The sequence below is a fragment of the Notothenia rossii genome (genome assembly GCF_949606895.1).
Source record: "Notothenia rossii genome assembly, chromosome: 8".
Lineage (NCBI taxonomy): Eukaryota > Metazoa > Chordata > Actinopteri > Perciformes > Nototheniidae > Notothenia > Notothenia rossii.
Genome location: NC_136906.1, coordinates 19,274,277 through 19,287,186, shown reverse-complemented (window position 1 = coordinate 19,287,186; position 12,910 = coordinate 19,274,277). Strand labels below are relative to the sequence as shown.

Here is a 12,910-nt window from a genome sequence, read left to right as displayed (position 1 = left end):
TTTGCAATGTCAGGACTTCAGGGTTATAAAACTGAATCACCCATGGATGCAACTCAGAACGATTCTATATTACTGTCCTTCCCAAACAGTACGTAATGTTATCAGGCATGTGAGTGCTGAATCATTGAAAGCTCAAAACACAATTAAAGGGCTAATTAATGGAGCATGGTTCTCGGAGGAGTCAAGTGGAGTAAAATTACTTCCTCTCTTTCCCGGATTTCCATCTCCACAGTGTTAGAAATTAAAATCAATGTTTTGATGGTATAATGTAGCTTAAACATACCGTCAGTTTAAACGCTCTTTTATACTGAAAAACCAGAAATTCTTGTGCACAAGCAGTTAAGCTTTTATTCTGAAAATCCTTCATCTACGGTTAGCATTTAGCATGTGGCTAATATACGATTTCCTAAAGAGGTGAATTGAGTAGCGAAATGATATGGAGTGGTGCAAACCGAAGCCTACTGATTTAACACTACAACTATAGATGTCGAGATATTACCATGCTGAATATTAAATGAAGGTACAGTTTATTTGAATACATTATTGTTTACAGACGAGAGTAGCATGTGACAACATCCGGAATGACCGGAAACCAAACGAGCCGAGAAGTATTGTTTAGAGCAGGGGTTCTCAACCTTTTTTGGGCCAGCGCCCCCCTGTCCATTATCCAGGTCTCTTACCGCCCCCTTCAAAAAAAGTAGACTTATTTTCTTCCCTGAATATTAATGTTGACTAATATTCTGTGTTATTTCATTTAAAAAGCATGTCACTGAATGCCAAATAATAGATTTGATTTAACTGGGCAGTTGGAATATCATTATCATTAGTTTACCAGAGAGCAGAAAAGCCATGTGAATGTGAATAAAAATGATATTTATGAGTGTTAAACAAACTCAGACAAGAGCAGAGAATACAAACAGACTGCTACGGAACAGCAGCAATTTCACACATGTCCAGTGCAGAACAAACAGTAGGCTACAAAACTGTACATTAGGCCTACAGAACTAGCAGGTCGGAAAGGTGTTGCATTTCGCCAAATTGCGGGGGGGGGAAGGTTAGTGTGAGCCCTGCGCTTGGTGGTTCTCCGCCAGTTTCTTCACTGCGGGTTGCAGAGAACTTAGTTTCAGTCGCAGTGCACCTTAGGCCGTCAAGTTCAAGCGATTGCGGTACTTGGACTGCATGTGGAGGACCTGGCTGAATCCCTGCTCCACGAGGTATGTGGTTGGGAAAGCCAGAAGAAGCAGCCTCGCTTTCTCCCAGAGAGCCGGGTAACCCTGAGAGTATTTGACCCACATGTTGCCCCAGCCAGAGGTGCGGAAAATAGCCTGGGCCTCATCGTCACTCTGGATTTCGATGAGATGCTCCTATATTGCTGGCTCGCATTCCGCCACGTCCGCCTGAAAGGGCTGCACCACCCAGGTGGGAACATTGAGGTCCAAAAGATCTCTGAAGCGGATCTTCAAGTCGGCATTCACCATCCTCAGGTGGTCTGTGTAAATGAGGAGGCGCTCATCGGTAAGAGCCTCAGACACCTGCAATGAGTATAACCAGGAAATTGTTATCGGTGCAGAATGTTACCATCCGATTTTAAACTGGTTATTTTATTGCGAATTAGTTTACTAATTGATGTTTCTTTATTCTCATAATACATTCAGAACATAAGTTATTTATACTAACCAGGAACACAAATATAGTGTTGCATAGAGTAGCCTACATTTATTACATGTGATATTTATTATTATCATTATTTAGTAGCCTAGGCTAGATCACCTTGGTCAACAGCGGGAAATGAGCAAACTGCCTCCTGCCTATGCTCTGCCGGTATAGATCCAGCCTGGAGGTGAGACTGTGGATGACCGCCTTGCTCTGGATCAGAGTAACTCCTTTTCCTTGGAGCTTCAGCGTGACTTCATTCGTTTTGCCAAAGAAGTCTGCGAGGTACATGATGTCGCAGCGGCTGGATGACACCTGTTCCCCGAGAGCTGCATCCACCTCCTCCAGGAACTCCACGATGCTGTCAAACAGCTCACAAAAAGAGCAAGGCAGTTTCCTTTTGAGAGCCAGCGGACATCAGTGTGGAGAAGAAGACGCTCAAAGGTCTCATCATTTTCCTGACACAGCTGTCGGAACAATCTGTTATTCAGGGCGTGGGCTTTTATTTTGTTTATTGCCTTTACTGCAACATTGAGAGAGTCGTGGAGAGGTGGACTTTTAGATTTGGCCACAAGGTTGTGGCGGTGCAAGACACAGTGGACTGTGAGGACATGCGGGACCTGCTCCTTCAGCAGAGGGGTGAAGCCACGGTACCTGCCAACCATGGAAGGGGCACCGTCAGTAGCACATGCGAGGATGTTGTTGATCGGGATTGACTTCTCCTGTAGATAAGCATCCAGTGCATTAAAAATGGTCTGGCCCTTGGTGTCTGTGACCAGATATTTGGAAAATAAAAATTCCTCAGCCATCTCCTGACTGTTGGAGGTGCTATAGCGGACATAGGCCATCAACAGAACATTGTTGTCAGAAGTGGTTGTCTCATCCAGCTGAAGGCTGAATGGAGTTTCCCGCAGGATGGCACACAGCTGCTCCTCTGTATCAGCGCCCATTTCATCAATCCTGCGTGCTACGGTGTCATTACTGAGTGGGATGGATTTCAGCACCTGTGTGGGATCACGCTCCATCACAGTAGATATGACCTCTTTGATGGCAGGGAGTACCAACTTCTCTCCGATTGTGAATGGCTGCCCACATTTGGCTATCAGCAAGGAGATGTTATATGACGCTATTAGCCCGCTGTCAGTCTGGGTGGTCTTCCTAGCGAAGAGACTGCTGATGGTGCTCCTACCATGTTTCTCTTTGAGGGCCTGGAAGAACGGACGCTCCTTATCTGCCTTATCCGGGTGGATCTTGGTAAGGTGCTCCTTTAAACGTGAGGGTTTCATTCCCTCATTTGAAAATACATGTTCGCAAAGTAAAAACATTGGGAGTTGTGCATTGGTAGGAGACGGTATGAAGCCATAGCTAAGATATTCAATAGAGTACTGTCTGCATTTTATCTTTTTCGCGGCCATTTTGCTGATGTGATATGATTTTTGTTGTTTTATGATGCTAATATTTAGGGGGGGGGGGGTAGTGTCACGATATGGCGGCAAACGCTAGAGGGCTAGCTGGTGACATGACGAGACATCGTGCCGGGAGCTGACCGGAAGTCGTTGTAATTTTGAACAAACAGAGCTCTGTGTGGAGCAGCCTGGCTAGCCAGCTCTTCAATGTCGTAGCAGACATAGAAACGGGTATTATTTTCATAAACTGACCACTTAGTTTGAATCTGTCAGTGGAATTTGTCATATCAAAACATATCAAAATTTAACAAAGTGACACAGATTATTAACAGTCGCGATCCCAAAATTACTACGACTTCCGGTCCGCTCCCGGCTGCTTTTTGTAGGGTACGTTCGTAAATGCGCTCAGAGCGCTCCGAGCGTCCCCGTTCCACAGTCCAGAGCGCTGCGCTCTGAGCGCTCACAGTTGGGTGCTCTGGCGGAACAGACGGGTTGTCCGAGCGGACTGACCGTTCGTGCATTTACGAACGTACCCGTAATAACACTGCTGACAGCTGACCAATCGCAAGCAGAGTTGTGGTTTCCTATAGCAACAAAAGATGCTGACAGCTGCTTTTTGTACAGGAAAAGATGCTGTGGCCAGCGTTTTTCATGACAAAAATACATTATGCGTGAATGCCCCCCAAGAACACCTCAACGCCCCCCTTTCAAAAATATTGCTTCCAGCGCCCCCCGATGTTCTCTGAACGCCCCCTGGGGGGCGGTACCGCCCCCGTTGAGAACCAGTGGTTTAGAGTATTGATTACAGCGTTTAGAATGTGTTAAATGAAAAGTGATGAAAGAGAATATGAGGAGAAACGGCGTGTTAAGCATATATTGAATGTGAAAAGAACCTATCCTCTGTTTAAATGCAACAACGGACATTGGAGACGAGGTGAGCCGGCTGGCGGGGAGGAGCCAGCAGAGGATATATAACAGCGCCGGAGGAGAGATCCGCTGTCTTCTTTTCTTGCTCAGGAGAGCCAGATCACAGCTGTTTTCTGCCGGAACAATATTCTGTCTGTAACACTACCGCGCCTTTTTTAATTAAAGTATCCAATTTGAATCTTTTCAGAGACTCCATTTAGTCTCATTTTAAAGCTTCTCTCCTGGACGCGAGAATAAAGAACATATTTAACAACAGGCCGACACCTTCGCATCCGTTTTGAGCTCAGAAGTGAATACAAAATGTGCGGTAGTTATGTTTAGTCATGAGAAAACTACATTTCAAAGCACTGTTCAGAGTGTTTTTGTGTCCCCTCAGGGGGCAGGGCGTTGAGAAAAAAAGTTTGTTCATTGAGAATCTGGAAGAGAGGAGGTGATGCTCCAAGCGTTGCTTAGGGTGAGATTAATGAAGAAACAGAAAAAGGGGTGGTGCAGTAAAGGCAACGGTGAATAATTCAACATATGAAACAAAAGGGGGACCAACTGTGAGCCTTGCTGTCTTTGTTGTAACTAAGATATGGAGTGAAGAGGCAGAACGTGAATTTACCCTGCATGTATGGAACAAAGAGAAGCATTTTAGCTCCACAGATTTTAATTTCCCAAAAAAACCAAGCCTTTTGTCCAGAGACTGGCTGCATGATTAAAGTGGGAACTGCGTTTGCTTCTTAATTTCCAAGTTTCTGTCTTTATATCTGTTTCTGTCTATCAAGCTAACCTCACTGTGCATTCAAATCGAACCAGTTCCATTGCTGCCATACATGGCCTTATTCAGATAATCTGTGTGTGAGGATGCATGCTTTAAGCCACTTTAGTATATCAAGCTGCCAGTGCCGCTCGATGTTCTTCTTTTTTATTTCTTCTCTTGACTATTGAGATGTCTGTAGGTTATTAGTTGCTTATTATTCAGCTCAGCTTCAACTTTACATTTAAAAGTGGTTCTTTTGTTTTCCGTAAGGACTTGTACAACTATGCTTGAAGGAAATGTTCCAGTGAAGTCACAGCTGACCCCTACACAAATGAAACAAGGAAAAAAGGCTGAGGGGCTTTAAGGTGAGCAAGTTGCAATTTCTTCCAAGTTTGACCAAGCATGGCAAACAGCTGTGCTCTAAACCTTTACTTCACCTTTTTATACTTTGCAATACAGACTTATCTTGTGTGCTATACCATGCTTTCTGCCAGGAACAACTATTCTCTGCTATTATGGGCAACTCAAAAGATGTCCGGACGTCTTGGCAACAATTGTAATCTGCGTTTGTGTGTGTGTGTGTGTGTGTGTGTGTGTGTGTGTGTGTGTGTGTGTGTGTGTGTGTGTGTGTGTGTGTGTGTGTGTGTGTGTGTGTGTGTGTGTGTGTGTGTGTGTGTGTGTGTGTGTGTGTGTGTGTGTGTGTGTGTGTGTGTGTGTGTGTGTGTGTGTGTGTGTGTGTGTGTGTGACTCCAGATGCCAAACTAATTTGTGCATTATTATATTCTCCTTTGCATCGAAGACATTAAACCTCCTCTTCCATTATTTTACATTTTACAAATTAATCTGTTTATAATCTGCGCTGTGAATACTTGTCTTCCTGCGCCACTGAGAACTCTCATGTGATTTTGTTTAGAGAATGATGTTTTGACATTACAACTTTCATATTCCAAATGTTTCTGTCTAGCTGCAGTTCCTAAATCACTTTGCTTATTTAGTTCACTTTAGGGATTTCAATAACTGAAGTGTTCAGCTCAGTGAAAGTGTAAAGCTTGTAGCTTTAAACTAAAGGAGAATAACTAACACCAGTGGGATTTTGGTGAGAGTATGACCATCCTGGCCAAAGTTACAGGGGGTTGCCAAATCCGGCATCAATAATGCCAGCTCTGCCAGATTTAGTAGCACCTCTTTAATTTTTCACCTGAGAAAATTGCTCTAGTAAACATCTTAACCTTTTCCTGTTCCATGGGGTTAAACATAAATCAAGTGTTACAGTAAACCAATAACTTATAATTGCTATCTTCCATTGGCAATCTTTAGTTGCGTCAGATTGAGTTTTAAGCAACACTGTTTATTTGTTCACTTAAGTGACAGTGCTGAGATTACAAATAATATATGAGTTATTAAATGGGATTTTAACCAATTTGCCTTTTGGTCAATGTCTCGAAATAACATTTACAGTTGCTCCGCAACATTTCAAGAATTTGTTTTGTTTTCTTCATGTGTGAATCTAAGCTTTGAGGGAATGACACTGTGTGAACCAGCTTAGTGATTTTAAGCCCCCCGAATCACAACTTTCGCCATTTTCTTTCCACTTTTTCCCTTACCCCCAGGATGATCTTGAGCAAAGAAGACATGCAAGTGTTGCTGCTCCACAGCAAGGGTTGTACACTGACAAGTTGGCCTTAACAGGAGATGATCCATCCTGACACAGATATGAGGATTTGAGAACTCAAATGAGGCCACCTATAATAATTTGATGCTGTTCGTCAGGCTCCTGATCTTTATTGCTGTTATCACTTACTGGCCCTTGGGTCTGAGTGTTAGTTGGCATATCAGGACACTCACTGGTGCTCACAAAGTACTGCAGGCAATGGTTATACTTCTGTCTCGCAGCAAACACTTTCATTAATTGATTGTTGATTTTAGTCAACAATTATTTTGGGTTTTTCTTTTCACACACTTCCTGGCATTTGTTTCTTTCCCAGCAACATAACATAGGATTTTAAAAGTGAAATGAACTGAGTACAAAAAGAGCAATCAGTTTTGTTCTGCTATAAGTTCAAATGGATACAAAAATACCTCCAGTTTGTGTCAATTGTGGAGTCCATTTAGTTGCAGGTCTTAAGTGAGTAAAATATGGAATTGAATAGATCCTTTATCCTTTCATATTCCACACATGAATGCGTCTTTCTAGTCTGCTGACTTGATTTTTCAGTTTGTTTGATCATAGAGATTGCATTATCTGTGTGCACTCAATTGTCCTTCCCTACTCTCTGTTAAGGGAAAAAGTCTATTGCCTGCAAAGTGCAGGTCCATTTTAATCAATCAAGCCTAACATTAAAAACCTCTTTGAAAACCCTCAGCTCGAGACTTTATTCAAAGACAAACACTTCTTTTAACAATAAGTAACCTTCCGCCCTGTTTAAAATAGTATAGGCTTTGCTATATAACTGGGCAGGCAGGGTGAGAGCAGAGAGAGGATGCTGGGTAGGATTTAATCTCAGGACAGCAAAATAAACCACTTTCAGATGCTTATAAGTCTGCAGTTTAATAATCATTTTACGATTTTATTGGCAACTGATTACATCTGTATTTACATTTTTGAATCATTGTTTCAATCATCTGCCAGTTTTCTGCCTCTACAGTTTACTTCATGCTGCACTCCTTCTAGCTGATACTGTAAGACTTTTTGTTGTGTTCTGTATTGTGCTCTAAATCTCAGCCACTCCTGTGTATTAACCCATCAGGGTTTTCTTCAGCACAGTACTTTATTGATAGAAAGGTCATCCAGAATAAATGGGATCACCATGGTTACGCAGAGCGAAAAAGGGGAACCTCCGATTTGAGGTGTGTCCACCGTTGGCTCTGCAAAGAATGGATGCACCCTTAAGTCTTATAACTGTGAGGAAAAAAATATAAAAGCACAGTGGGTTGTTGTCTTTTTGGCCAAAGTGCCCTCTCTACAGCACAGTGGGGCTTCAGAATGTATTTTCAGTTTCAAATAATAACAGAGGTGAAAGGAAATGTTTGTAGTTTGAGTCCCACTGTACCGATTGCCCATCTGTTCAAACATTTCTCTGCAGAAAGCCCCTCAGGGGAGTTGAGCGACTAACACAATTATAACAGACTGGAGCATGACATGCAACAGTTACGTAAGCCTCATATCGCAACTCAAATGTAAATGCTCCACGTTTCCTATTACATTTCAACTTCCTGTGTGTGCTCACTGATCGTCCACAGTCACATTTAAAATTGACATATACGTTTTGGCTACAGCAGTTCAATTTAATATTATTTATTTACATTTATGGAAGTTGGAGAGAATTGGATAACACATTTTCAAGGATATGATTTGATGTGCTTTGAAGAGATTAGAGATACAATGATGATGCTGCCACTTCATTTGTTAATGATTCAGCTGTGGTAATAAAAGTTGCTTGGTTTAGTGAGAAACCAATAAAATGTTAAGTATTTAAGAAATAATGCTGAAAAACAGCTTGGATTTATTCCAAACACTATTTAATTGATATCAGCTATGTTTGACTGAAACACAAGTTATAAATACTAAGATACCAAAGAAATAAGAGAAACAGTTAGTCATAAAATAAAAAAGAACACCTACTGTAGTACCCACTTTAGGAAAACACGCATATCCAAATTTGGATCTACGTTTTAACAACCACAACATAAAGAGCTTCTTCTTTGTTGTTCACCCCTCCAAGATGCAGGGAAGGTCAACTTGGAATGAAAGTGATAATGAAATACAAAGTCATAAATGGTAAAGATTTATATTTATTTCTCATCACAAATAAAAATAACCATGCTTACTCATCACAGAAATAAAAATAAGAGAAGCGATCAGTCTTTGTATCTTTACCGGGCCTGCTGCCGGAGTGTTTTTTTAAGAATGTGAATAATAGCACTCTATGAAGATTGAAATTCTTAAAAAAAATCCAAGCCTATGCCCATACACTGAAGCCACTAACCCCCACCACCCACAACCCATTACCCACCTCCACCCGGCTCATTTCCCCTCCCCAGAACAAAGATCACAGCATTGTTTGAAGCGGTCTTTCTCAGGGCTCTCAGTCCCCAGAAGTCTTAATAACCTGGAATAATGTGACATTGTAGAGCACCTGGTGTCCGTTGTTCCAGGTGTACAGGACCCTCTCCCTGGGGTTGTAGTCCATCATGGAGATGTGGGAGTATTGATTGTGGAAGGGGATGTCTGTGTACTCGTAGCTTGACGTGTTGGTGTAGTAGGCAAAGTAGATCTTGGCACCAGCCAGGTGAGAGTTGGTGACGTAAAGTGTACCGCAGATCATGAAAGACTCTCCAGCACTGCGCTTGGGAAAGCCCGTGTCCCAGGTCTGCAGCACCTCCAGACTCATGGGCTCCAGGCGGCTGATGACAATGTTCCCAGCATTGGGGATGGTGGTGTAAACAGCCCACAGGCCATTTTCATCCGCCATAAGGTCGATGTCAGATGAGCCGCCCCAGGAGTAAGGAAAGGTGTTGTTGTAGCCGGCTCCACTCAGGCTGCGCTGCACCAAAACACTCCGAGATCGGAAGTGGTACTTGATGATGATGTTGCTCTGGTACTTGTTGTAATATAGCGAGCCGTTGTAGACCACGTGACCAGTGCCGGCCCAGGGGTGAGGCAGTAAGTGCTGCACAAAGTTCTGGCCCTTCATGAAATCATTCATTGTGCGGTATTCCAGGACACGCCGTCCCTTGTAGTAACCATCCATGGACCACACCTGCGGAGAGAAGAACAATGAATCCCATTGGCATGAGGGGATAGAAACAAGTTCATTTTTATTAGTCTATCAATAAATAATAATCAGCAATTATTTTGATAATCAATTAATAGTCATTTATAATGCAAAATAGGATGTTTTCAGTATCCAAAATATGGAGATTTCCTTTTTTTTCTCTATTTTTAACTGAATATCTTTGGGTGTTTTAAAAAAAAATACATTTAAACCTTTACATTTCACAAACTGGGGTGGACATTGCTAAGTATTTTCTAACATTGTATGGACCAAACTATTTATCGATTTATCTCGAAAATCATTGGCAGATTAATTGATCATAAATTAATCATAAGATGAAGCCCTTATAAACGAAAGGAGAAACTGAAAAGATTTGGAGGTTACAGGAGAATATTGTTATAGCCGGCAAACCTCTTTGCAAGAGCACTGTGAGCAATGTTTTATTATAGCCGATGGCAGAGCCCGGAGCAAAGTAAGCGTGCTGTGTGTATGTGGGGCGGAGCGTGAGTGTGCACCTTCATGATCACACTGTACTCGAATGTGTGTGCAGAATTATTGATCTCTCCCACGTTTGCAAGTGAAGACGTTGCCTTTGCGTCTCAATCAACCACTGCCTTGTGCTCCCTGGCCTTTCCAGTCCACATTTACAGAAAATCAATCCATTTAGCAGCTCTAACTTTTTCCTCAAGCACTCTCAGCGGATCTCTCCACTGACATGGCCCCTCTCTGGCTGCATATCCCATCTCATTCCCTCAATGCTTCCGCCGGGACACAGTTCAGCTTTTAATTGATTCAATTAAACTGCACTTGGCTTGGATATTTATTTTCTTCTTAATGTATCGAGGAGAGCTTTGTTAGGATGTAGCTCTTGCCCCTCCGATTCTCCACCAATTGTTTGTGGGCTTTTTCTTTTTTGTTGTTGTTCTTGTCTGCTTCCCAGGTGGAGAATAGGCACTTTTCTTCAACAACAATTCCAGTGGGGGGGAGAAGTAGTGTATTGGAGCAGTCGGGGGAGGTGAGGTACAGCATCTGAATTATGGAGAAGGAGGGATTATGGAGCATTAGGCATTGTTTCTCCTTTGCCTGCTATATGAGTCCCGAGAGCTGAGCCAGGCAAACACTGTAGCACATTTAGACCATGCTTTTGTTTTGGCTCCTCGATGATGTTTCCCCTAATGCGATTATCATGATTGGTGTGAGTGTTGATGTGATATTGTTGATGTATCTGGCTATTAATACAATCAGTGATTGCTTTTAAGAGTTTAATGTGATCTCAGCAAGCAAGGTGATTAAAGACAGAGATCACAGCATTCAGTCACAGAAATTGACCTTCTCTGTTTCGCCTGTTATGATTCAGAGTGGGGATGAAAAAGGCCATCTTCAACTCTCCTCTCAAACTTCATCAGTTTCAATTCTCCCCTATAAATGGCTAATAATCCACTCTTTAACTTTGCCACAACTCAAAAGGCCACATCATTTATTTTCATTTTCTCCCTCACTTGTGTCCTTTTCAATCTGCTACCAACCATGTATTTGCCTAAATTAAACCATGTGTCATCTCTAATCAGCGGATGCCATTCCTACATCATCTGGGTCGAGAGCACCTCAGCACACTCCTGGTAATTACCTAGGTGATTTAGAAATCTTTTGCCCAAACAACTTATTCATTTCTCTGCTGATGATGAAGCGATTAATCAGCCAGAAATGCAGTGACAGTGGTAGACAGGGAGAAGGAAAAGGGATGCTATCAATCAGGGACTCAGGTTCGCATCCCCATTTCTCATTCTGACTCTTCTCCTCCAGAGCTTATATGAGATGTCCTATTCAGGCAAAACAGTCAATCAGTCACTGAAGAAGCAGCTGACAGAGTTTTTGGAGAATGACTTTGATTCTACTTAATTCTCTGTGTTTGTTGATATGAGTTGCAGGAATTAAAGGGTTCTAGTTCTGGGGTGACTCGGCTGAGCGTAGAAACAGTGGGACTTACCCTGTTGTCTGAGCTGGGGATCATGGTATCAGTCATCCAGGAGCCAAACCTTGAGCCAGACGCACGTACGGTGATGGGATTACTGACACCGGTCAGCTTCCCACAGCCTGGAGGTCAAATCCGAGAAAGAGGTAAGATGCTTGGATTGTATGACTTAGTATTACTTTCTCTGCATTTGTTTACCCAGTGTTGTGAGGCGCTTTTTAAAAGTTATCTTGAAAAAAACAAGTGAGTAATTAAAAGTTTCATGAATCATATCACACATTAATTCTCTGTGCAAATGCTTAGCCATTGGTAGACAATAACAAAACACTATTGACCTAAAGGCTACACTTTAATTGCAGTTTTTCCTGTCAAGTCATCAGTTTTATATATATGGGACTTTGTAAAACCATCAGTTCAAGCTAACACAATACAAGAAAACACTCAATTATTAATTCAGGCTTTCTAGGCCATTTTTTCTTAATTTATGCAAACATTAGGAATATCATTGAGAGTGGAATTATTAGAACAAACTTTGGCCATTTTGTATTTTAATTTTAACATTCATGCCTTTCTTCGTTGCTGTTGTGCAACCTCTAATTGTTTAAGTGCTACGATATTTCAGAATAAACTACCCACCCAAGCACCCACATTTATTTTCAAAGATCTTATACCTAGTTTCTGCATGCAGGAGTGGAGCCTGGTCTCCAGCAGCAGGACTCTCTGGCGCAGCTCCTCATAATCATAGGCCCCCATCTCCTCCTGGATGGCCATCAGCACCAAGGACAGATTCCTCACCTCCTCCCGGAGATGCAGGATCATCTTTGCATCCATCTTGTACTGGTCCAGCACTGGCAGCAGGGGAAGCAGCTGGGACACCTTGTCTTTTAACTCCTAGGACAGTAATCACAGAGAAAGATAAATGGAACAGCAACAAAGGGTGGAGAAGATAAAACCCTGGGGGAATACAGGATGGGGGGTGAGGTTGACAATACAAGACAATACAGGGGATTGTGCGTGGATAGGCTAGCCCTTCAATCCTCAGTTGTTGCTTCTGGTTCATAAATCATCTCTCAATCAGGAGTTCATAATTGTCGCTTGGTGCTGGTTCATATGTTTGTCTTCTTAGTGCCTGGATTCATCATGAGATTTATATTGGAACTGCAGCTGGGATTTCATGAATACCACACATTTCTGGAACATACAAGGACATTCTATTTTTTTGTATTTCTTTGGGTGTGTCTTACACCATCGTCTACATAATTGACTCTCTTTATATATGATTAAACACTTTCTCAGTTGCTGGCTTTTTTTCTGTATTGATCATGCTTCCACCCACTTGTTTAACTTGTGTGGGATTCTGTTTATGATCTCTAAAGCATACTTAGACTTAATTCCATTTTCAATCCTTTGTGTGGATATGAAAGCTGTGAATGTA

At 42.2% G+C, this 12,910-nt stretch overlaps 2 protein-coding genes and 1 long non-coding RNA gene across 6 annotated transcripts in view; 1 reads left to right on the top strand and 2 right to left on the bottom strand.

Annotated features, from left to right (window-relative positions):
* Positions 1–157: 157 nt before the first annotated feature.
* Positions 158–12,300, top strand: LOC307014812. 2 transcript variants are annotated; one of them, XR_013801319.1, is made up of 4 exons: positions 158–520; positions 4,999–5,093; positions 11,432–11,621; positions 12,164–12,300. It is a non-coding gene; the product is annotated as an uncharacterized lncRNA (long non-coding RNA). The 2 variants fall into 2 exon arrangements; XR_013801320.1 differs by lacking the exon at positions 158–520 and adding an exon at positions 4,086–4,440.
* LOC307014810 (zinc finger BED domain-containing protein 5-like) lies at positions 857–3,107 on the bottom strand. Its single transcript, XM_079642996.1, has 2 exons — positions 1,771–3,107; positions 857–1,532 (listed from the first exon to the last, which is right to left on the bottom strand). Exons 1-2 carry the CDS (start codon positions 1,942–1,944, stop codon positions 1,365–1,367), a joined length of 342 nt encoding a protein of 113 aa, XP_079499122.1. The 5' UTR covers positions 1,945–3,107; the 3' UTR covers positions 857–1,364.
* The window catches only part of olfm2a (olfactomedin 2a), a 37,161-nt gene continuing 32,755 nt past the window's right edge, over positions 8,505–12,910 (bottom strand). For all 3 annotated transcript variants that reach the window (XM_079642992.1, XM_079642991.1, XM_079642993.1), the window contains 3 exons: positions 12,147–12,366; positions 11,491–11,597; positions 8,505–9,488 (listed from right to left, as the gene is read on the bottom strand). In XM_079642992.1, coding sequence (XP_079499118.1) covers positions 8,814–9,488; positions 11,491–11,597; positions 12,147–12,366 — 1,002 coding nt within the window. In that variant the 3' untranslated portion in view covers positions 8,505–8,813. The remainder of the gene's footprint in view (positions 9,489–11,490; positions 11,598–12,146; positions 12,367–12,910) is intronic.

What these genes read in the sequence shown, in the direction of transcription:
- LOC307014810 (XM_079642996.1), bottom strand. Translation starts at nt 1,944, where the DNA reads ATGTACCTCGCAGACTTCTTTGGCAAAACGAATGAAGTCACGCTGAAG. An exon ending in ATTTCCCGCTGTTGACCAAG is followed by an intron (nt 1,533 to 1,770) that starts GTGATCTAGCCT and finishes TACTCATTGCAG; the next exon opens with GTGTCTGAGGCTCTTACCGA.